Source organism: Cardiocondyla obscurior, linkage group LG04, assembly GCF_019399895.1.
Source record: "Cardiocondyla obscurior isolate alpha-2009 linkage group LG04, Cobs3.1, whole genome shotgun sequence".
Taxonomy (NCBI): domain Eukaryota; kingdom Metazoa; phylum Arthropoda; class Insecta; order Hymenoptera; family Formicidae; genus Cardiocondyla; species Cardiocondyla obscurior.
The window spans coordinates 4,694,039-4,718,110 of record NC_091867.1 but is presented as its reverse complement, the minus strand read 5'-3'; the positions used below and the strand labels follow the sequence as shown (position 1 = coordinate 4,718,110).

Sequence of the window (24,072 nt, the reverse complement as noted above, 5' to 3'; positions counted from 1 at the left end):
ATTTGTAAAAATTTAAATCGTACGAAAATCAAAAAGTTTGATTCGTTAGAGACAGGATTTTTGAAATAAAGCACAGACATAGATTTCAAGGTAGAGTTTTACTTGCTTCTTATATTTAATAGGTATATAATGATTACAATCTAAGACTGCGTATAAATAGTATTCGCACAGGATCCTCCTTCAATGTGTTCGTACACAATTAGCGCCATGCTTTTAATGTACCTTTAGTGCCAGCTTTGAGAGCTCATATACATCAATCGATTTGATAGTGTTGGGTGGGCCATCGCTATTATCGACGGTAATATCGTTAAAGTAACACACTGATCAACGGTAAACGTCCCCGTATCGGAAGATATCTACATATTGCTACTAATTCCGAGTTCCGTAATTGCAGCTTGAATATGCACATCGAGAGGTTCGTTCGCGCTGACGTTACCGTGCTGATATCCATTTAGAAAGTAACACGTGCCCGATTCGCCGACTGGCATTCCTTTAGGTAGATTGTCTTTGGTCCGCGGTTCCAATATGAATCCCGGTTTTTGTATTAAGCACCTGTAAATACATTCGTGGCGTCATAAACGGTGGAACATATCTATATTTATATGCGAGAACATATATCTTGACAAAAGACATACAGGTACGTAGTTGGACTGACGTTGACACGAAGTGGTTCGCTCGTAGACTCAAATTTATTCGCCAACGTGACGTTATGTCCAAAGAGACAGTATCTTGGCATCTTCTTGCCCACGACGCCCGCTAGCACCATCCCGGTATGAATTCCAATGCGCATCTGATAAACAGTAAGCGGAATAATTAGCGAGTCGATAACAATTCTGTACGTTGCGTACTGGTGAATAAGTTAGATGACAATTGTAAGAAAAATATCAACAAAAATAAGAATCGTAACTTGCTTTTAAATGTTAATGTAACCGTGGATGGTTCATGTTTTCTCGTATTTTCAAATCGGCCGCTTGACGTCGTAGTTAAGAAATACTTTAAATGGAAAAAGTTTTAATGGCATTCAAGGCGCGAATAATAAACAACGGATTCTGTGCTCTGATATGTAATAATCAGAAATATCTCCCAATTGAAAAACTTTGAAAGAAATTGGCATTTTCCAAGAAAGCCGGAGAATCGAGACTTGAGAGTTAAAAGTTGAGAGACTAATTATTATTTTTATTTGCACAAAGACAAAAAAAAATACGCCAACGTTGTTGAAAATGTATTTGTACAGTTTCCATTGCGATGAATATCGTTATATATAAGTAAAATATTACATTTTTTTTTTTTTAATATTTTATACGTATTGAAACGTGAAATGCAATATCATGAATAGTCCTGAATAGTTTTTAAAATCAGTATATCTATGTGCTATTAATTGTACTCTAGCGCAACAATTTCTCATCTAACAATAAAAGTAGGCACTGCGATTACAATGCGCCAAGTTGCAAAAAAATCGCGATAAAACTGCAATGTCTACTATGTTATTATTATCGATGTTGTGCTGAAAGAAAATCACATTGCATATAATCATAATTTTATCGGTAGTGGTGTATAATCATTAATGTAATACCTTTATTGGCTTGCCTTCGTGAGTCAAGTGATGAGAGCACGTTTGTATCATCTTTAGGCCCATCCAAGCAATTTGCTGTGCATGTGTGTTGGTATTTCGATGAAGGCCGCATGCAACACAATATGCATCGCCAATTGTCTCCACCTGTATTCGCATAGAAAGAATAGTAAAATCAACGCAGTTTTTATTTATGTTAATATTATAATATAATAGCTGCTTTTATAGATTATGTTTAACGTAATTAAAATTTCTCGATAAATTTACGTGGCTTTCATTAAACAACGCGGTTCTTTTTTATTTTAAATGCATTATGTTATTGACTATTGTTAAAAAACGGAAGAGCCGGTATTGATAAGAAATCATTCGCAAGTCTTAGTTTTTGCGCGGTCTCATAGATGGCAGCATTATACATTTTGACGACTCAAACAAAGTAAATGATAACAATTGATATTTATAAATAATTGACCAAGAAAAATATTTAATATTGATCAAAAAGCTTTAATTTGATAAATTAATAATTATTTTTCTAATAAGCCAGAAATATTTAAATATCGGTTTATCGATTAATTTTTAAACATTAAAATTTTTAAGAGAAAAATATTGAATAGCTTCGAATTATATTTTATATTATTATTAATATAATCTAACAAGTTAATAATTTAATTTAAAATACTAGTCTACATGGAAGTCCGTGTAAAAATTTTATTTCTAATTTATAACGTACCTTATACACATCCAATTGACCACAGTAAAGGTCAAATTGCTCGTATAGATTTTGAAGCATATTGATAACCATCATCGGAGTTGTTGTAGCGCAAATAGATGTAAATCCGACTATATCGCTGAATAGCATCGTGACGTCTGGATACGTTTTTGCCTCGATTGTTTCCCCTAAATTATTTAAGAATGTTTAAGCAATATATAATAATATAATAATATTCAAATTATCCTCTTTGCTGAATAAAATTATGTTTGTATGCAATCTATTATTTTATTGATAATTTAATAATTAATATAATCGGAAGTTTTTTATAATTAAATTTTATTTGAGAAATATAGAAAAATCATTATGAGAAGAAACTAAAAATACGGCTATATTTTATGATTAAAAGTAGATTATTGTAATTTACCGAGCCAAAGACGTTTTGCAATATCCGGCGGAAATATAAGATGTAGAAGGCTGACATTCTTTTCTCTTTCCGCATCGACTGCTAGGTTAGCATCTTCTATAGAACTCTTCAATTTATCCATACGTCTTCTCAAGCCATCCTGAAAGAGGATTGCGCTTTTGTACTTTATGTAGATACGAGGACATGATAATAAAAAGCACATCGATATATTGTTTTAATTATATTTTTGACGCAAATTAATTATTTTATTTTAATGAAATATGAATTTTAATGAAAAAACCTAACCGTCGATAACAAAACCGCTTAAGACGAGATACGATCGGAATTTTTGTATAAAATAACTCGGCTGCTCAATCGAGCTTATAAAATCAGCCATAAATTTACTCACCTGTGCCCTAGCTTGTTCACCAACGAGTATAACGTCTCTTGTAGCGTCGTGAAGAGGGATATCAGAAATGAAGAGTCCTCGACCCGTTAAGCCCTCCAAACCGTTCAAGAACGGTGAGCTTACGAATAAAATCGAGTCGGATTCCGGACAGTGTACCATTTGACCCTTCATTTCTAGACCCTGTAATAAGCCAGAGAGTATTTTTTATAAATTGACTTTATTACACGCGCGCTCGAACAATATTGGGAATCCACTTTGCCTGGCGAGAATTGCCAAATTATTTCCTCACCTAGTCTGCTTTTATTTACATATTTATGTTTTACGCGGTGCTTCGAGTTTGCGAGTAAGTTAATCATCGTCGGCAATCATGTTATGAGCATACCTCCGCGGGATATTTATCGACGTCGTGCGGTCTCTGGAGGGTCAGGATAAACGGTGTGTTCGCGCGCTTTAGGATCTCGTGAAAGGTCAGAGTGACGCCGTGGGGTCGTGTGAAGGCGAAATACGTCGATATTTTCCTGCCGAGCCGGTTTAAATAGTGTCCGAAAATCTTCATGAAACCAACGCCGAGTTGAACGAGCTCTAGTTGACGGTCGACGACGAAATGCCACGGAAACGCCTTGCAAAAGCTCGCTACCCCCATGCGAAGGTCCGTTGCTTCGGTCGAGAGTGGACGGAAAGTGGATGACACCAGGTCGCTATCATCGTCTGCGCCCAGCTGTTCGCTGTAGCGCTCTGGTGTGATCCGGTATCTGCAATATGTAAGAAAGCAACTGCGGGTGATGTCCATTCTACGACACGAAAGAAATATTCAATAAGGGAGCATGTCAGCCGCGCTTTTTTCAAATGCGACGAAGAAATATGCGATACACCGTTTTCGCGACATCGCAGATAGATCCGCGTGCAAAAGTCAGAATTGAATTCGTACTTAACTTAAGCGTTTAAGCGCGCAAATGTAACTGACAAGAGAGTCAACATTCCTTACGGTGATGTGACCAGAGGCAATTACTGCCGTTCGGCGCGATGTTAACCCGCCGCAGATAAATGAAACCAAACCGATGAAACGTTTAATTAAACTCGGAAACGTAAAACGATGTGCGGTGACAATGTTTTGCACGTCATTTACATGTACGCGCGTCGGTCTCATCCTTTTAGAATTAACGTGAGGTGAGACTCGGTAGTGCCGCACCTATCATCAAATATTTGCCACTGAGGAGAATCAATATTTGTTCAAACGAAAGGTTTGTACTCTCACGTGCTCTGCCTTTGCCTATCTGCACGAATTACATTCTACTCACGTGACATTATTTCGGTACACGCGATTTGGTGAGCAAACATTAAATACGTCATGCAAAAGCATAGAACGATATAATAACATTCGCTAAAATAAAGCTATTTATATATTTTTTTTCCTGTTTATTTATTTTTATTTTTTAGACCGCCACATTTAATATGTAAACCGGCGCGACTGAGTACGTTTGGTCGAAACGAAATTGAAATTTTACGCAAACACATGAATTATTTGCACAAATAATGAGTAATACACAAATAAATGTATAAATTATTTGCATAAGAAATAATATTTGCGATATCGCGAGAGTCACTCGGTTACAGGGCTTATCGTAGTTATGTAGCAGCGCATTCGCGTTGATCAACGCCAATTTTGAAATTCATACATATAAATTTATATCTCCATTCATATGTTCCCGGTTATCATTTATACCCATTTACACAGGGATCTAATCAATTAGATTGAAAAATTTCGGGGAATATTGAAAAGGACATAATCGCATTGCGCAGTTGATGTTGTGTCACCAATTTTCACCGTATTTCTCTGAATCGTATTTCCAGCGCTTGTATCGTTTTGATTTCATATTTTTCGTTTACTTCTCTCTTTGGCCCTTATTCTCTTTTTATCGTCCAACGTATAGTCGTTGACTGTCGTCGAATCCAAATTGTGTCGCTTTAAAGTGAAGTAACACACGGACCTCCGTATTCGTTGCCGCGGAAAACTCGTTGGCGCGTGACGTTTGATAACAATTTTTATATTCTTCGCTAAACGCAGAGATAGCCCAGAAAATTCCCTTCGCCTTTACGCTCCGCTATCGCTCTTTATGCCTACCGCTTTCAAAATCGGACAGGAAAGAAACGGAAATTAAAATCTATGCAGGAGACTCGAGAGCAATATCTTCGATAACAAAGGAAAAAGGCGTGACATGCGTGAAAAATAGGATTGGATTTGTCAGACGCGATAAAACGAGACGAGAGAGAGAGAGAGGCGTTTCATAAAAAGATTTACCTAAAAAATTTCGTGTTGTACGGATCCGGCAGTATATACACATCGGCTTTGTCGTTATAAAACTGCCTGGCTATGCCCTTCAAACTGCCCACCAAAAGATAGGCGATGGAAGGGTGGTCGGTCGTGAAATGTAGCTCCAACGCTTCCGGTGTGGCGATACATACAAACTCCGCCTCGGCATCTGATCCTGACTGATGCTGGACAACGTCGTTCACGCCGTCTAGTGTAGTCAAGAAAGCGGTCAGATCGTTCCCAAGGCAACGAAAGGCCCGTTCTAGGAGACCCACGCAAGTCCGTGTGATCAGCTCCTGCCCGAGATGATCGAAAAACGCGTTCACGTCGACGTCTGCAAAAGTTCCGCAAACATGAATTTTCCTCGAGGGAGTTTTGCCGAGTCACTCGGAAACCGTTTATTTCTCTCTTTGCGATATTCAGTGAATTTAAGTTTAGAAAACAACACATGGCATACAGTGTAATACGGTACCTGAAATTATATAACGCGCAAACCTTATTAAAAACAAATTTAATTCTTGCAGATATTTCTGTTGTTAAAAAAATATTTTCTATTCATTTGCTGGGTGTAGTAACAAATATTTTCTCAAAATCTTTTTTGTCCATTTCATACGGGATTTATGTACCACTATTGAAGATATCTATAAATGCTTAACATGACGTTGAATAGTAAAATCAGCGCATTAGAGAATTGCTAACGAATCTCGTGGGATCGATAATACATGCCCGCGTTTCAGCGTTAAGCTTGGCATGTTCGGGTCTCTTGCAAATCCGGAAATAGATGCGGCAAGCAACGGGCTGCTTTAACGATCTAGTATTATTTCATATCAAATGTCGTTACGAAAACACGATAATTATAATAGCGGTGCCACGGCCGTGCTGACACACGATACCCCCCGGCTAATTATTCGGATTATATTATGCGTGGCGCACCCCGGATATTCCGTCATACCGCGCGATTCTATAGCAAATCGATAAAGTTTGCATCACATTCATCGGCACTCTTTTTTTTTATTATTTTTTTTTTTAGACGATAAGCCTTTGACGAGTAAGCGCCGACAATATTCTCAAACCTTCACGGTAATCGCGCACGTCGTTAACCGATAAATATGATAAATCACGCGATGAAATGTTGCAAATGTTTGCTCGCGATCAACGATATAAGATAATGTGTAGTCTGGAAATGGAATTGTTATCTGTGATTTATGCGTATATATTCGCCGCGATTAATCCGGAAGCGCAGACAAAGAAATTTTTGGTTAGAGCTTTTCTAAGTCACGGGGTGATGCACGAATGAAATAAACAAACGGTGGCCCGCGTTATTCCCGCTGTACGCGTCAAATGCTCACTTTTGTATATTCGTAATATCAGAAATTCTTACGGTAAACGACTTTGCTGTTCGACATCGCGAGCTATCGCACGGTGCGCTCTACAGACTGTTCCTAAGTCAATTTCGCAAATGGCCTAATGTCCTGTATATCTTTGGTGACAGTGAGGTTTTAGAGTTTCTCTCGAGATTGCATTACGCTCCTACGAGAAGTATCTTCTATGCTCCGGTAACCGCGGCAACAACCACTTCCTCTCGTGTATATAACGAAATGCAAAGTGATCGCGCTGCAGGCGAAGTGGACGGAAAGGGGTTCTGGGTCACGAGGGAGGAAATAATGTGTGGCTTATGCTGACGATTTGTTTCGCTGCGGGTCCTTATGAGCAAAAATACATGTTTTCCACTCGCTTGATAAATGACTGTGCGTATTTGTCAACGGGCGATAAGCGCGGTTTATACGCGCATCGCTCAGCGCTGCTAATAGACTGTAGGCACGGGGAAAATTAAATGGCTCGATGATTTTCTAGTGGCGCAAATATTGCCGAGTAAATAAAGGAAATTGTTAATTTATTATCGCAATCCCGTTTATTAATCACATGCTATATTAAATATTTCCAAAGCTATTCTTGTTTATGCTCACATGTGCGATGTACTGAATCGAATTAATTGCGTTTAAAATACGCGGCCTGTGCCTTTATCAGTGAACTTCGATATTCAAGGGCTGGCGTAATTGCCAACGCGGGGGAAAGAGATTCCACCGGGATGGCAATTTCTTTACGGTGCACGCCTTTACAGTGCACACTTAGGGGGGAAAAAAAAAAAAGAGAGAGAAAGAGAGAGAGAGACAGAGACCGCAGGGCGATTTCGTTTGAACTTGAAAGTACCGTGCTACGCTACCCTTGTCCTTTTTTCAGGATTACATGCTTGGATACGAAGATCACTTCGACCGAGAATACGTATATGCGCTACCGTCGTCAAAGGAGCGTCTTGACGTAGGAGATAAGTTGGCGATATATTTAACAGAAAATCATCGCGGTGCGTTATAAGTTTTATAGCAGTAAACAGGCATTTCATATAATCACCTGCTGTGTGCTTAGCAACACGGCGGAATATTCTCTAATATTATTACGTAACATTGCGCGTCAAGTTTATTACGTTAGGGCATCGTATTTCTAAGTTACGAACGTTTACGATGTTTGTGATGCATTTCACGTACCAAGCTATTAGTCACAAAGAGCGCATTATTCGAACGACGACCGTTGTCTTCGGCAAACGGACGAACCGGAAACCCTATTCATAAGTTCCGATGAGGAAGTCAGATCCGAATACATTGCATGCGCACATCGATTGTCCGTGATGATTAATGGGACGTTTCTGAAGCGTACTTCACTGTAACTACAGTACTCGACGGTCAAACGTAAATTGGGTTAATATGCGCTCGAAGATGAAGGATCGTGGAAAACCATTTGACAACAACGTCGCTGTCAAACAGCATTACCCTTGAGCCTTTCGGATAATCGAGATCTATGGCTGCCCGGAATGAATTTAAAGTACATGCGGCCATATAGCGTCAAGAATCCTCCGAATATGATAAAATTATTGAAGCGAGCGAAGTTTTAAATGATAATACCAAAGAGCTAAAAATCGTGCGTCGATATATATGTCGCGCATGAAAAAAAACATATTTACCGCACGCTAACAAAAATTAATGCATATTAAAAACAGTGAATGATTATGAATAATATTCAGAGACGATATTAATTTTTCAAATATTTTCGCATGCTCAAACATTTTTCCATATATTTCACGAGCAACGCACGTCGCGCAATGCGCGTGGATTTAGTAGTTTTATCTGTAATATATTTTAAATATATTTTTTAATACTTCTTCAATTTTTAATTTATATTAAAATGAAAAAATGGTGTGTGTAAGGTCTATGGAGATTTAAAAACTTTCCTATACCGCTGGTTATGATTTGCAGAAACAGTATTTCAAGTGACAGCCGTAAGAACTTTCTGAAAAGATTTTAACAACCTTACTTCTTCCCAAAGAGTACGGCTGTACTTGTTTCAATCAGCATTCTGAAACGTTACCGGTTTTGTGTGTGCGTGCGTTGCCGTCGCGTCCCGGCGCGAATTGATCGCGAATAAATTCAACGTCATTTATAAAGTTCCAAAGACATCGTACACTTCTAATACTTGTACATGCATATTACACAAAATTAATTATCGTTAATAAGCGCGTTTATAATTTATTATAAGTGTAGGCGGGGGCGTAGGAATATTTCTCCATTAAGGAGTAATTAATCATATGAAGATTTCTAATTATAATCCGTGTGCGCTTCGTGCTGCATTATTATTAACAAAACGAGAACGTAAGCCACGTAAGATCGTAAATTTTTTAATTTTTGTAAAACGAAAAGGAATGATGAAAGTTAATTTAATAGAAATGTAAGACCCACGCGATTGCATTGTAATACAATAATACAATGCTATTATTTTTCTCGAAGGCGGAAAGAGCTTTTACACGGAAATTGAGAAACGGATTATAAGGCGGAATAATTTTTCGTTTCCCCCTTGCTACAGCCTTCCTGTACAATCGATGAAATATTCAGTCGCGTCTCTCGTTCTACTTTTCGAAGGTTCGGCAGCTTCGGCAGAATTCGCCAGCCTACGGATAGGTTCATTTATAATATAAGATTATCCTTGTGGGACTATGAAGGGACAAAACAAATTCGAAAAGAACTAACATATTTCACGAGCCCTGATCGGTTAAAGGGAAAGCACTTGGCTTTATGGTTGCGTGTAGGGCTGAATCAATAAGGTGCTGCTTGCGTGCATAAGATAGGACCCGCCGTGTAACGGCGGATCGGTATTGCGTCGCGAGCATGATTTTCCGAGACCGGGCTCATCTAGTTCATTAATCTTTCAAAGTACGTATTACCTATCCGGAGGTTCCTTCATTAACGCCAGGAAACTCCACACATACCCGCCTATTTGTGTAGTCTATCTGCCTCGCAACAGCGTCCTCGTTAAAATCGTATCGAATCGTATGATTGAAATACCGATAAAGGTATTTCAGCACCTAATAGTTTCTAATCTACGACGGTAAATATCGGAACGTCGATATACGAGTTTATAAAGTCTGATCGAGCTCTTCCGACGTGACTAAAAAGAAAGATATCGCGAATATCTTGTTCAGTGCAGCACAATGCAGCATTTGCGCGAAGCATAATTTGAACAATTATTTCTTTTAACATAATTATTTACTCGAAATTTTTCGTAGATTTTTCGATTATATTTATAAGAGATCGGCACGCTAGCGGTTCGCTTTTTAAAAATAATATTAGCGTTGGTTATCTTTACACAAATTATCTCCGCCGCTGCATTTTAAACTCAAATCAAAAATGCATGTAACAGACTGAGTTAAAACGTTGGACAAAATTAAAATATTATCATACGACACCAGATTGCGCGTCGTTGCAGTTGCTAGGGAAAGTAGAACGCGTAACCAAGGATCCAGAGCGAACACATTTAGTAAAGCTGGAATAATTTGAATGTGAAGAAGAACGACTGCCTCGCCCCGCGCTTTATTTGTAACGACAGCGACGTTCACAGCCCTCATATTTTAACTTCCATTGCAAGTGTATATGAAAAATGACTACATCTTTTTTTTATTATTTTATTATTCCAGTTTCCCTTTTTTTTTTTTCTTGCAATTTTAACACATTAAATTTGTAAGCAGTTTCGTTAAATCGCGTAATTTCAGAATTAATAACTTTTTTTATTAAAAAAAATCTATTACTTTTTCAACAGATTAAATAGAAGCGCGAGTTGAAAAAAAAAAAGATACTTCATCAATTGCTCAATTGATGAATCGCAATATCAATGTCTTGGTTACTGGATATTTCATTTGAGACGCGGTGAATATCGATTTGGTTTTTCGCGTTAGTTTTTCTGTATTCATTCAATTAAAAACTCGGTCAAGCCTGTATTAACGGATTCTCACGTTATCAGCTGCACGGGTAAAACCGAAACGGACAATGGTACTTAAGATATAATTGTGAAAAATGCAAAAAAGTAACATAAAATCTCATGAAAGTAACGTTTAGCGCTGGCTGAATATCATTCTAAATTAACTCTTATTTATTTGGACAGTACAATTGATTAATAATCTGCTTCAAAAAAAGTTTCATAAAATTTCACATTCTTCACACTGTACTTAAAATCATATTAAACAATTACTCGACAGTCCGGTCTTATTATTATAAATTATATTTGATAAATGTTTGTAGAAATTATATTATCTTACCGCAATCATAATTTAGTGTCTCGTAAATGTCTTCCAGTAAATTATAGTTTTCTTCCTCTTCAACATTACTTAGAAGTTTTTCTCTAAAAAAAAAATAAAACAACATTTTTTATTACAAATATTATGTTTTTGTAAACATAGATGTTTTACAGAAATTTATATTAATACGCGTAATTTTTAATTTGCGTTTTATATAAACAAAAATGAAACTTTGAAGTATAGTTGTGTTCGTTATTCCTAAAAAGTTTTTGAATTTATTGAATTGAATGTTAACAATGAAAAAGTTAATTTACAATATTACAAATTGTTTTGTAACAACGTTTTATTCCATTTCTTTTACGTTTTTTCGTTGAATAATATGCAGTCGCATAACACGTGTAGAAAATATTTTTAATGATAACACTTACAAAGACGATGCTGTCGACGTTGGAAGAGATATTTCGTGTTTATTTAATAGAGCTTCTAGGGCCACAGCTACCACTTCGTTCTACAATAAAAATTAGATTATTATTATTATTTTTTTTAATAATCACGAAAAAATAAAGTTTATTATTGCATTTTAATTATATTTTATTCTAAATTCTGTTATTATTATATTTACCAAGTAAATTTACTACAGTTAATAAAATACCTGAAATGCGCGATTGGCAAATTTATAATGCAGACGTTAGCAATTACCATTAATATTCTATAAATTTTGAGAATAACGTACAAAATTTTATGTAAAGAGGTATGATAAAAGCTAACATTATATTCTTTTAATTTACGCATAAGTCAATAATGAAACTAAAAACATCACATATTGCATTTGAAAATAAATTACCTACACATAGGAAATGCTGCAAGAATTTATTTGTGCACATTTATGATTTTACGCCGCGTATCGCAACAACAATTTCAAGTTGTTATCGAATAACATTGTCGGTGAAGGCTATAAATGCTTTTTTTTCTTCTTTTCATGCATTTGGAAAACTAGTGTTTTCATGCGCGCAGGTCATGCATCAATATGCTCAGATAAAATTATACGAATTCTGGTTTAACGACGAGGGTGCGATTCGATAATCGTAGGGTAATAATAATCTAATAGTTATTATGCGATGCCTAGATTCTCGTCATAAATTACGACTTGCATTTTACAACAAGAATTATGGCACCATTTGGAACGCTCGTATGGGCAATTCTTCTCTAGAGAATAGCGCTTGGGGCACTCATATGGGACATTACTTCACCAGCGTGACCTTCATTGCATAACATTGTTAGAAGCGGAATTGTTCTCTAACTTAGCTTTCGCACGGATTCACACTAAGTTACGATTAATATCATGTTAAGCGGCAATTAATTGCGACTAACTATATGTACGCTGACTACTACGCCCGGGAACAGCGCAAAGTAGGAAAATTATAGCGTAGGAGCTACAAGGCTGTTTTAACATTTAACAAACTATGTTGACTATTGAGTGAAAGCTTTAATATGATACTTATATATATAATCTGGTGCATATTAAATTGTGCAAAACAAAGTGTAGAATACGATTTACATGGAATATTCCGAGAACTGTACGCTTTGCATTGATGTAATTACTGTTAAATGCGTTATATTATTAATTGGACTTATTTAGAAAATGTCAGCAAACTGATAAATTGTTGAAAATTTTCGCGAAACTAAGAGAAATTCACGTATCGATGTCTTTCTTTATGTAAATGATACTGCGAAACGTTACGCTGACAGAAAAAGGAAAGAGTGCTCTCTTTGATTTGGATATTCCGTTTCAACGAAATTCATTCGATACATAATAATTTGTCAAAATGATAAACTGACAAATGACATTATCCTCTAACATTGACAGATGATATCCATTTGTATTGGCACATTGTGAGAAATGGCATCTAAAGTAATCAATAACTTACATGAGTAAAATCAATTTTATTCTACAATTTCGCTAGATGTTCTGACACATTTAACGGTAAGCGAAGTAAAATGTACAGAATATGCGAGCGTGAAATTTTCAAATTTCATCAAGCGACATCGTTGGCGCAAATCGCTAATAGTTGGAGATTTTCATAACATTAAAAGTTGTAATATAATTTATTAAAGTATAGAATTAGTTAAAATTCGGAATGTTCGTTAGATTAGCGGCACATAAATTATGCATTAACGTTCGTTATTAATTGATTATAATCTATGTTGGGAATTAGATCGGGGATGATCCGGCGGAAAATCATGATAATCTTCTATCCGCATTAAAATTTCTTGCCCTGCGTACGTCATGAGAATCATAATGATGCGAATTAAATGCGCTGGCTCACAAAGAACAGGAGATTAGGATAATTATGTTTTAGATGCTACATTAATATATAGTCAGCTGTTGTATGTATTGTGGCATCGTCGATTTCTGGCGCATTGTTTCCAGCCACGTTGAATTCGCGGCATCTTAATTTTCAACTAGTCTGATAACATAATACAAACGAACTGCTTTAATGGAATTATGCACGCAAAAAAAAGAAGAAAGGGAAAATGGGAAAAGAGGTTTAATTAGTACCTCGCGTATAAGTAGTTAAATTACTTTCTAACTTTCCAGAGACAGTTGCACTCTGAATGGAAAATATAAAATTTTACGGCTTGTTACATCGTACGTTTAATACGTCAAAAGGCAAAGCGAAAGAATACATAACGGATATTTTAATTAGATTATGAATCGGCTGACCTATTTATATTAAGGAGCGCAAAATGGCTTTTTCAAAAATACTTCGCCAGTTAAAAGTGTTTACGGAAACTGTGTAAACATTTTACGAATATATTTTTTTACATGAGACAAAAGAGAAAAATGTGGTAGAAATTTGGCAATGCAAAATGTTGTTCAACCAACGCCTAGATAGTCACATTCGGTTGGAGCCAAAATCGATAGGAGCTCGCTCTAGAATGGCAGAGGAAGGTCGTTCAAACTACTTGCGGGAGGACAGTCATACGAAATGACATGTTTGTCAGTTTATGCAGTTGAGAGAAATATTACATCGACTTAATGTTCAAAATAATTTTTAATGATTTCTATTATTTTTTTAATAAAGATTTAGCTACAACAATTAATTTTGCTATTGCAGTAACTGAAAGCAATTACTATTTCTGATTAAAAATAAATTTTATAGTAATTATTTTGCATTTTGTTACATTATCTGAAAAAAAATTAAATGTAATACTTCTTAGACAATATTTCTTAATAATTATCCTATAATTGTTTAATGGTTAAATAAAAGAACGGTGATATTATTACAGGATATCGTCAGCTAATATTTTTATAGTATAAAGAGAATCGACCATTCATTATTTCACGCTGGCTTTGAGAAATCAAAGTAAGTGCACCGCGAGAGATACTTAAGTGACTTAATACGTGGAAATCCCCTTTTATTTTTGCATTTCAAGTACTTTACAATACGAGGGCTGCTGCGACGAGATTCGCGCGCGACGTCTGCCACGCTATTTCTACAGCCAATATTTCTATTTTATCGGGCACTTTCGCACGGTAGGAATATTCATAAAGCTTCGTCGTCTGAAAGAGAAAGGAAATAAATGATGAAAAGCAAATTGCTGACGTAGTAATGGAGTGATACATAAAAGTGTATGTGCACAATAAAGCAATATAAAGCTTGTGCTCGAATTAATATGTAATTTATTTTTCACAAATATTTGCTCAATGCTTTTACCGTGAAATGTAATAAATTGCAATATTTATCGTTCTGTAAAGATATAAAATTACAATTTATACATTTTTTTTTCAAGACGTATAAATTATATTGTCACACATGTTATCTCGTCGCAACCAATTTGCACGCAAGCTTTTCCAATAAAACTTACGTATTTCACGAAGCTGGCCGACTAAAAAGTCTTTTTCACGTTCGGAGAAAGTTTGTATGAATTTCTGGGCTTGAGGTAACTTCTTGCAGAATCACGCTGACGTCAAGCGAAAATTTTGATGCAGGCATACGTGGCTGCGCTTTTGTCACGATGCGTATCGGCGCAATTCCGCAAGTAGGAGGAAAACTTGATTTCCGTCAATTTAACTAAGTAACGAAGTTTCTGTCGCGTCCATCCAATTCATCGGGTGAAATGGAGCCCCGTGTCGAACCGGTTGCCCGTCACGATAAAGCTTGTTTCTAGCGACGTGTCATTCACGGTAACAATGATTAGTCACGAGCGTTTCCTGAATTTCGCGCTGCAAATGCGATGCGTTTTTGCAATTTCCATTCGCCCTCGCGTATTTACGAGGCGGGATTGCGCGGATTAAAGTAGAGTATGCCAACCAGGCGGAACAATCTACCATATTGTGTCCTACTGTAATCTGCGAAACGTTAAACCATGTAATAGGTACGGACCGTCTGTTGAATAGCATAGTTTAATTACTTTTGGCGGCGCACTGGATGTTCGTGCTACTGCAGATTGCTCGAGTAACCCAGTTGTACCCCCGTCCGTTAGTCAAGCTCATTTATGTATTATTATACAGAAATAATTACGATCTTTATGCCGCATCTTAAGCTTACCAGTTCGTAATAGCAGTTTTAATTGTTAAAAGAGAAATTGTTGACACAGTCATATCTCATTAGGCGGATATAATATCTCATTTTCTTTCTTTTCTCAAATCTAAAAATAAATGCTGCAGAATAATTTTTCTTATATTTTTCGTATCATTAAATATTTTTCTTTGCGAAAGATAGTCTCTTGTTGTAAGTAACCTTAGCTTCTCATAAAGCACTCGAGTTTGTACTACAAAGCACAAAGGGATACTCGGAAAAATAGAATGACGGGAAAAAGGATTAATCTTGCGCACGTCCCTAACGTTTCTCTAATAAAGAGCCAACGGTCTGGTAAGAGCGCCACGTGGTTAAGTAAGATACACCGAATGTCTCTCCGTTTTGCGGAAATGACCGCGTACAGTCTTGTAAAGCTCTGGATTTTTAAACGCGAGCAGCGCGCAATATTTTCAACAACAGTTTTCATCAGGAAAGAAACTCTCGGACGGCTCGGCGAGCACGGCACATCTGAGAATCAAAAGCGATGCCGCGGACAATGTAAAGACACGTCTGTGATATAATGGCCGTGGTTTTATCTCGGTAATATTCTGAAAACTGCGCCGGGACTATTGCGTCCAAAGGCTATATATCTCTGGGCACAGAGCGGCAAACAAAATTACGATTCTTTATTACGATTCTTTACGAGGTATCGCATCTTCGCATTCGCGCGGGAGATACGACGGCCAAAAGTTACCGACCATTATTTCACCGGTTTATCTATCTCATCTGACTTTCGGCCAACTTTCGGAGACGTTACAAGATTATGGTATTTCTCTGTTGCTTCTTGGCGCGCGTGTTTCCCTCGTGTCACGCAAAATATCACATATGCAACTCCCCGAAGTTATGAAACCGTAATGTCTGACTACTTTCGCGTATACGTCGAGAAACGGATACAATTTATACAGCGAGCTTCTGAGTTTAATGAAACACACTTTCCAGTACGAGAATAATCACAATAAGATAAAGACAAAAGACACCGAGCATAAAGAAGTTGTATTGCAGTAATGAATAGCAGCCTTTGAATAGAGTGTTTTGTTTGCGAAAGAAGAGATCCCTTTCTTTTGACGCGACTGGCCATTTGTAAGTGTTAATTGTTATAAGCGAGAGACACATCTATATTAATACATCAACGCGAAACATTCTACGAGAACTATTTTCGTTTCGTAGAGCGTTAATAAATAGAACTCTTGCAAAAATGATGCGACAGATATATAGTTTGCCCGTTGGGATTTTCAGTACGCGGCACACATGGCAATGTCGATTTGATAAAAGTTGAATCTCTCCCTGGTGTAGCTTCAGTATTTATGTTCCGATAAAGGTAAATATGAATCCAGCATTTAAATGGCCTCAAACTCATTCGACGCACATAAGGTTTACGTTCCGCTGCAGGGAGAATATAAATTTAAAATACAACGTTTTATTTTGAACCGACACTAGACGCGGAAGTAGAAAGGGTTGGGGGGAATCCTCTGAATAGCTAAGCCTTAGTTTAACTTAAGTGAGAGATGTTTATAAGGATAAAAAGATTTTATTAAATTTCCTACGTGAACGTCTTTCTGTAACATAATTTTCGAGATGCCACCGGAAATTTTATTCGACCTCACGTTTCCGCTTACGTCCATTTGAAACTATTCAAGAGAGAAAGAGAAGGAGGGAGATATACGGAAGAGTATCTGCGACCATTTATCGATCTGGCATATTTCTCGCCGTAATGGCCCCGAAAGCGTCTAGCTGGTCCCTGGAAGAACTGCACTTTACGGAGAAAATCATTCGTCCGCGTACGAGGAGCGTCGTGCAATGAGGATCATCTATCACGGGGTGGCCCGTCGTAAAAACGGAAGGTAACACGCGTGTTATGCAAATCTGTTGAATCGATCGCGGTATTTCCATAACATTGCGATAGCGTGGCAGACGGTAGCGCGGTGTACGACGGAACTGCATTTACGACCCTTACGATTATCCGACTACGTTGGAAGTGCCATTAGAAACGACGGATGTATCGATCGCCCCTGAAAAACGTATTTTGCATTGCAACGAAACACGATCAAAGTTCCGCCGAGCTACAGATCAGAGACGTTGTTATTGAAAATTGTTGCCGCAAGTTATTAAATTTATTTTCACCGGAAGCAAATTGTGTAAAAATATTTATAAAAATATATGCAACGATACTCGGCGTGTAGACTAAATTCTTTGTAATAAGACCGTGTTACATTCGTATTAAGTAATGATAATACTTGTGCTATGCCTTGATTACCGTGATATACTTGCGCCACGTTATATCCCGCGTAATCCGCCTAAGATCGAAGCTTAAATCACTGATTGAAAAATTGTACGTTAATCCTCATTTAAGTAATACCCGATAATTCCGGCTAATGCTTGAAGCTTGCGCGTGTAATTAAAATTTTCTGTCGCTTTATCACGGCGATGCTCCTCCACGTGCTCGTAAATTTCAGGGTGGTGCTCGCGACAGGTAATACGCATATGGACTATGGGCTTTCGGCCGTGTTTAAAGTTCCAAAGTGTCACGATATAGCGCGTCGGTTATCGTAACAACTGCATTCATAGTAGCGTGAATTTATACGCAATATTTATGTTGGCCGCCGCCGGATGCGCAGCAGTTATTCGCGATGGGAGAAGCCTGAAATATTAATGTCACGCATCGAGCGATATGATTCGACGCAGAAATATTGTGTTAAAAATATCCGGGCATCTGGTATGCCGGCGAAATTTAATAAAACCCAGGACATCAAATCCGAATATATCTATTTCGCTTGTCATTTCCCCGGACGCGACGTTTATTAAATCGTAATTAATGTCCGCATCGCCGATATTACGTTATTATTTTAGTAAATTTCCCGCGCGAGGTAAAACGTCGTTCAATCCACGCCCGGTATCAACTCCCGATCTCTCGATTAACGCAAGCCGCATGATACATCATAGTGCCTCTAACACCGAACTGACGATCGAGGTACACCATTATTGGGTCAGGCACGATAAGTAAGTTACGTGCTACTGAAGTTTCTAGCGGACTGCGAACGGGCGTTTCTCACGACACAGCCGGGCGTTTAAGAAGCCGCCGTTAGAAATGGCTCGTTTAATACCGCCGCGCCCGGGGATTAGGCGGGATAATCTACTTAATGCTCGTTTACGAGGAGCTCTTTTAGACGCACAAAGGAATTTCTCGACATTTTCGCGGAAAAATTTCAATGCTCTAAATGAGAAATAGCGGTTACGCCGCCGCTTCTCTCGTTCCGGCGTATTTCATCTTCCCTCTCTTCCTCGTTAAGCGACCCCGCGTTTTCTCGTTTGTCTTGCCCTTTTCTACGGTGTTAAAGAAACAGACATAAAAAAAAATTAAATAATAATAATAATTGGCGGAGTACGGTGGTCGAAAGGCAACCGTAGAAACAATACCTTGATACCGCGCTCGTTAGATTAATTGCATTTGGAATTTGCAATCCGCCTTTTCTACCGCCACGCTGCGTTGCGCAGGTATTGTGCTCGTAAAATCCAATTCCGATTTTACAGCACCTTTTCTCTTTGCACGTATACACCACACACGCACATATATGCGTGCACGCGTACACATAGGTACACCCTATCCGATATATCTCCTTTTTTACGCGCTGTGTTAATTCTCCTCGTATCGGTATATAATAGTTCATATATAGGGTATATACGGATTTTATTTTTTAATGCTCGCGTCATGCCGAGAGCTGGTGAGAAGCTATCATGAAATATCGGTTCTTCGATGAAGAACAGCACGCGATGACAGCCATTATACCAGAAATATCTTGAAACGTCCTTGGGGAGATCTCTTTTCATTTGGAAAGATTAAAATGGAAGCTGATAGAAAGACGTTGCATACTGCTAGGCTGCGTTTTGCTGGGCTAATAGCTCCTGACCCTTACGCCAGATCTGTGGCATTCACCCGTTTTAAAGTGCGTTCTTCACGGGACATTAGCGATTCGTAGCGTTCCCTCATGGTCATTTATTCATTCGCTTTGCGAAGCTGTTTGCTACATCAAGCCTTGTTTGCGATGAACGAAGGAATATTCGGCTATGTGTACACGTTGCAAAGCAATCTCGTGTTCTCTACCCTCGCAGACTAATTGCTCTTGACCCTTTTAGCTTGAAGCTTTACCCCGAATACTCGTTTCCACGTCATCTCGGAATACGTAGCGCGTCGATTTTTCGAAAAAAAAAAAGTCCGAGGAAAACGTACAATTCCGGGGACTTACAGTTACAGCCGCGAAAAAAGGAACGTTGGATTCACGGCGGTCGCGAAATAACAATCTCTTTTTTTTTTTTTAATGCAAATACACATTCATCCGCGCCAGCCGTATTATACATTTACAAAATTTCAACAGTCTCATTTAGGACCGAATTCTGCACGGTTTATTGATTTTCGCGGTACCAGTAGAATATCGCACCATCACGAGCGTTGAAATTGAAACTACGCCCGTAACTGCATTACTACGAATTGGCAATCGGATTCTCAAATTGCGGCTATAATTTTCAAATAGTCATATTTAATGGGTTGTGCAGTTTACGTCGAATTCAAAACGAAGAGTTTTGCAGAACAATCTGTACTTTTACAGGCGCACGGAGCCGTGCGCTGCATTGAGAACGAGTTTCAGTCATTGGAAATTTTCCGACGCACTTGTCAATTAGAATGGTATATTAGAGACGTCGATATATATAATATATATATATATATATATATATATATATATATATATATATATATATATATATAGCGTCACGTGAATTAAACGGAACTCGCGCTTCACGGTCCATTGTCTCGTCGTTTGAACTTTCAGAAAAGTTCAATCGATAATGGAACTTCTGATTTGTTACTTCGAATCTTCGTCTCAGTAATATTTATCCAGGCTTTAACTCAATATACGACGTATTCTAAAATTCCATTTATTCTGGACTCCGCAAAAGACTATCTTCAATTATACCTGTCGCAAGAAATATTAATTAAAGAAAGGAAAAAGAAAAAACAAAAAAAAAAGAAAAGAAAAAATGAGCATCTCGTACGGCGTGTTTATTACGTTTATTCTAGCTTCCCTGCTTCTGTCCATTTAATTATTAACTAATTAATTATTCTGCTTTGAAAATTTAATTTTTATAATCAATTTTTACATACTTTATTAATATGTGAGCCTTTTTTGTTGAAAACTGATCTGGTTGCCAAATTAGTGCTTTAATGTAAAGTGTTTTTATTTCAAAATCTTATAATTATTATATTTAATTAATTTCATATTTCGTACGGTGGAATCTAAAATTTCGAAAGACAGCGGAGAATTTTTTTTTTTACAAAGAACGATTGTTTCTCTCGCACAGAATTTCGATGTAATTCGACGTAGTCAACAAGTATCGTTCGAGACGCGTTCGATTTTATCCTTTAATATGAACTTTCGCGTCACGTTTCATTCACGTGCCTATTCTTGCGAGGAACTATTCATTTCCACTTCACTCGTTGTATATCGAATGCTGATAGCGGGCTGCGTGTATAGCTTAACGCCTCTTGGATTTGCACACGCCGTTATCACTCTAAGTGCCGCGTTCTCGTCTTCCTTAATCTGCCATCAAACGCCATTAACTCCCTGAAATACCAATGACATTTGCGAACTACAGATACAATCATGCGAGGGAAATCGATCCAACATGATTGGATAGCGTTGGAAAACTCGTCGATTTGCCGCAATTCAATAATCAGAAATGGTTGATATTATCTTGACAATGATACTCGTGCTACTCGCGCGACGCAGCTGATCGTCGTGCTCCTCAAAATGTATCGAGAAATATAATCTGATCTCGCGACGAAGTGAATGTTTACGATCTAATATCAATTTGCTTTGTGTTAAAAAGTTTATTATTTATGACTATCGCGGACGGTTTAATGAAACTAATATCGCACTGAGGCTACATCGGAGATAAACATTGATAGCATATTTCATATACCTCGAAGCTGCATGCTGCGTAATTTATCACGCAAGTTCTAAAGTTGCGCAGAAAGCATCATGAAAGCATTATAAAAAGAAGTACACATTAGCGAAAGAGACAAGACCTTCGTGCCAAGTTTAATGCAAAAGGCTTTAGCAAGAAGTTCTATACCTTTGCGAGACAAGATTTGAAAACATTGGCCGTTCGCGTGAGTCGCTAACGCGGTTTGCTTCCGCGCGGAGGAGGAACTTGGAAACTCCTGCTTTCTCTCTAACGGCGACGGCAGGAAACTTTTCGTCAGGATTTATTACATATTTCTGACCCAGTTCTCAATGAAAAACTGTCCCGATTCCCATAGTGATTCTTCGTAACCGCGCGCGCGTTCCATCGCATGGAAAGTTTGATAGCGGTTTCTATACGAGATGAGAATGTGAGAGCTCGTATGCTGTATTGTAATTAATAATTAACGAAATGGGCACTATCATTAACGTACATCGTGTATCGCTCGTTAACACAGACAAAAAAAAAAAAAATTATTTTTAAAGTAGAAAAAATAATTTCGTCGGACTGATACGACAGCGTGTTATACATCAAAGCATTCAAACCATTGTTGACTTATCTATAATTTATCTCTCGTCCTTTAGACATTCAGCCAGTTAAATTAAGCCAAATGTCGCCCGAATTTATCCGCGCTGACATCAAATCGATGTGATAAATATAAATTCGACTAAATTCGACAGCCAGATACTGAACATCAAAACGACCCCGATTCAGTGTCTCGTTTATCACGATCGTTGCCGTCTTTGAAAACGGAACTCGGTCGCACTCCAAATCCGCGGTTATACCGGCTTTAGAGGCGAGAAGGGTAAAGAAGGAAATTCGCAAACAGTGGAGAGTATACATAGACGACAAAGTCGAATAAAACCTCGGACGAGCTGAACCAATTGCGTGTCACCGCCTGTGCTAATCCGACTTTGAACTCATCGAGAGAAAAGCCGCATAAGAGCCAGCTGATCCTCCGCGCGTTAAAACTATTTCTTACTATTTCTCTTCCCGGCTTTCAGGTCTCTAGTTTCATTTAAAAGCTTAGGGACGACGCATGCAACATTTATCTCGCAAGTTTCACTACGACAATGGCAAAGTAACGCGTTAAAAAAGCTGGTACATGCTGAAAAGCGGCGAAGCCACGTTCAGGTAAAACACCGTGAACGCGACAGCGACGAAAGTTGGAAATAAAATTGTCGTTTATTTAATACCGAAGGGTTCGTCAAGAGGGTCACCGCTGCTCTTAGGTGCTTCAGGTTAAGTGTTTGCGTGTCCTCAAGGTCGTCACCGTCGTCTCCTAAAAGCGAGGACGTTATCTGAACCGATGATTGCCGCGCTTGCTTGCTCCGCTCGTCCTGCCTGAGCTTCGCGATCCCTTCTTTGCTGCTGTCATTCCGTTGGTTTAATTTCAAGCGTGGCATAGTAAATGGACATGCCATTTTGTAAATTCGTCGGTCGGTCGTGGTCCAGGAGTGATCACCCACAAGTTATTAACGCGAGGCGTACGTGGCTTTAATTAAAAAGGGACATGCCGCGCATCTTGTATTCATCAGCAATCAGCTGTGTTGCACCGCCCCGAACAATTTGTTCGTCTAACCTTTTCACCGCACTCGGTTAATTTTTTATAAACGTGGTGCTTTTATTTATTTATTTATTTTATTTTATTTTATTTTTTTTTTATAAGATTGTTCGCAATTTTAATGTCATATCGATATTTCTAAGCAATACACGAGCACGTGAGATCGATTGAAAAATTCGCAATTAACACCGCCCTCATTGCCTCGTCGACCGTCGCCGTGCTGGCGTTGATGCTACCGATCTCAGTGATGATCGTGAAAGGGGTCGTCATTCTCGATCGCCAGTTATCATTTACGGCACGTTATAGAGGGAAACCTCCCGTTAACCGCAACGCGTTGCTGGCTCACGCTTTCCGGCGTTCTCTCTACGGCCACCGTCGGGCCGGACGCGATGCACGCGGTTGCATATTAATCTGTCCTTTAAACGTCGCCTCCGCAAGTTCGTAATTTTACATCGTTTTCTCTTCACTGCGGTCTCGTAAAACTTAGTTTTCCGCCGTGTGGTCTTTTTTGTTAATTGTCTTCTATTCGCGGGCACGCTCACTCCGATGTGTTCGACGTGCGGCTCAGTCACGCGAGATCGACAACCGTAATTCGCGCGCGGATTCACCCTGTCAGAGATGCGGCAGACGGTCGACGGGATATACGGATACACAGGAAAGGACGTAACGACTACGTACGTTGCCGTGCCAGAGCGCGTAGCGCCATACTGCTCGCGGATTGACCGAGGCGCAACGAGCAACGCTCCGAGGCGGTGGCGAGGAGAGGAGAGCGACGAGGAAGGCATTCGAGCGAGGGTGAGTCGACGGCGTAAGGGGTGCGCGGAAGGGTGGAGGCGCCACGATGGAGGGCAGCGGAGACGCCTGCGCGTGTTTTCCAGCCTCCCTCTCAAA

At 38.5% G+C, this 24,072-nt stretch overlaps 1 protein-coding gene across 1 annotated transcript; it reads right to left on the bottom strand.

Moving 5' to 3' along the window:
* Positions 1 to 79: 79 nt before the first annotated feature.
* Gycalpha99b (guanylate cyclase 1 soluble subunit alpha 2) lies at positions 80 to 23,911 on the bottom strand. The gene is made up of 11 exons (XM_070655964.1): positions 22,814 to 23,911; positions 11,448 to 11,527; positions 11,041 to 11,123; positions 5,391 to 5,736; positions 3,474 to 3,843; positions 3,092 to 3,271; positions 2,704 to 2,842; positions 2,298 to 2,464; positions 1,574 to 1,717; positions 636 to 790; positions 80 to 552 (listed from the first exon to the last, which is right to left on the bottom strand). Exons 1-11 carry the CDS (start codon positions 23,039 to 23,041, stop codon positions 357 to 359), a joined length of 2,088 nt encoding a protein of 695 aa, XP_070512065.1. The 5' UTR covers positions 23,042 to 23,911; the 3' UTR covers positions 80 to 356.
* Between the last annotated feature and the right edge of the window lie 161 nt (positions 23,912 to 24,072).

What these genes read in the sequence shown, in the direction of transcription:
- Gycalpha99b (XM_070655964.1), bottom strand. Translation starts at nt 23,041, where the DNA reads ATGGCATGTCCATTTACTATGCCACGCTTGAAATTAAACCAACGGAAT. An exon ending in GTGAACAAGCTAGGGCACAG is followed by an intron (nt 2,843 to 3,091) that starts GTGAGTAAATTT and finishes ATCCTCTTTCAG; the next exon opens with GATGGCTTGAGAAGACGTAT. An exon ending in GTCAGTCCAACTACGTACCT is followed by an intron (nt 553 to 635) that starts GTATGTCTTTTG and finishes ATGTATTTACAG; the next exon opens with GTGCTTAATACAAAAACCGG.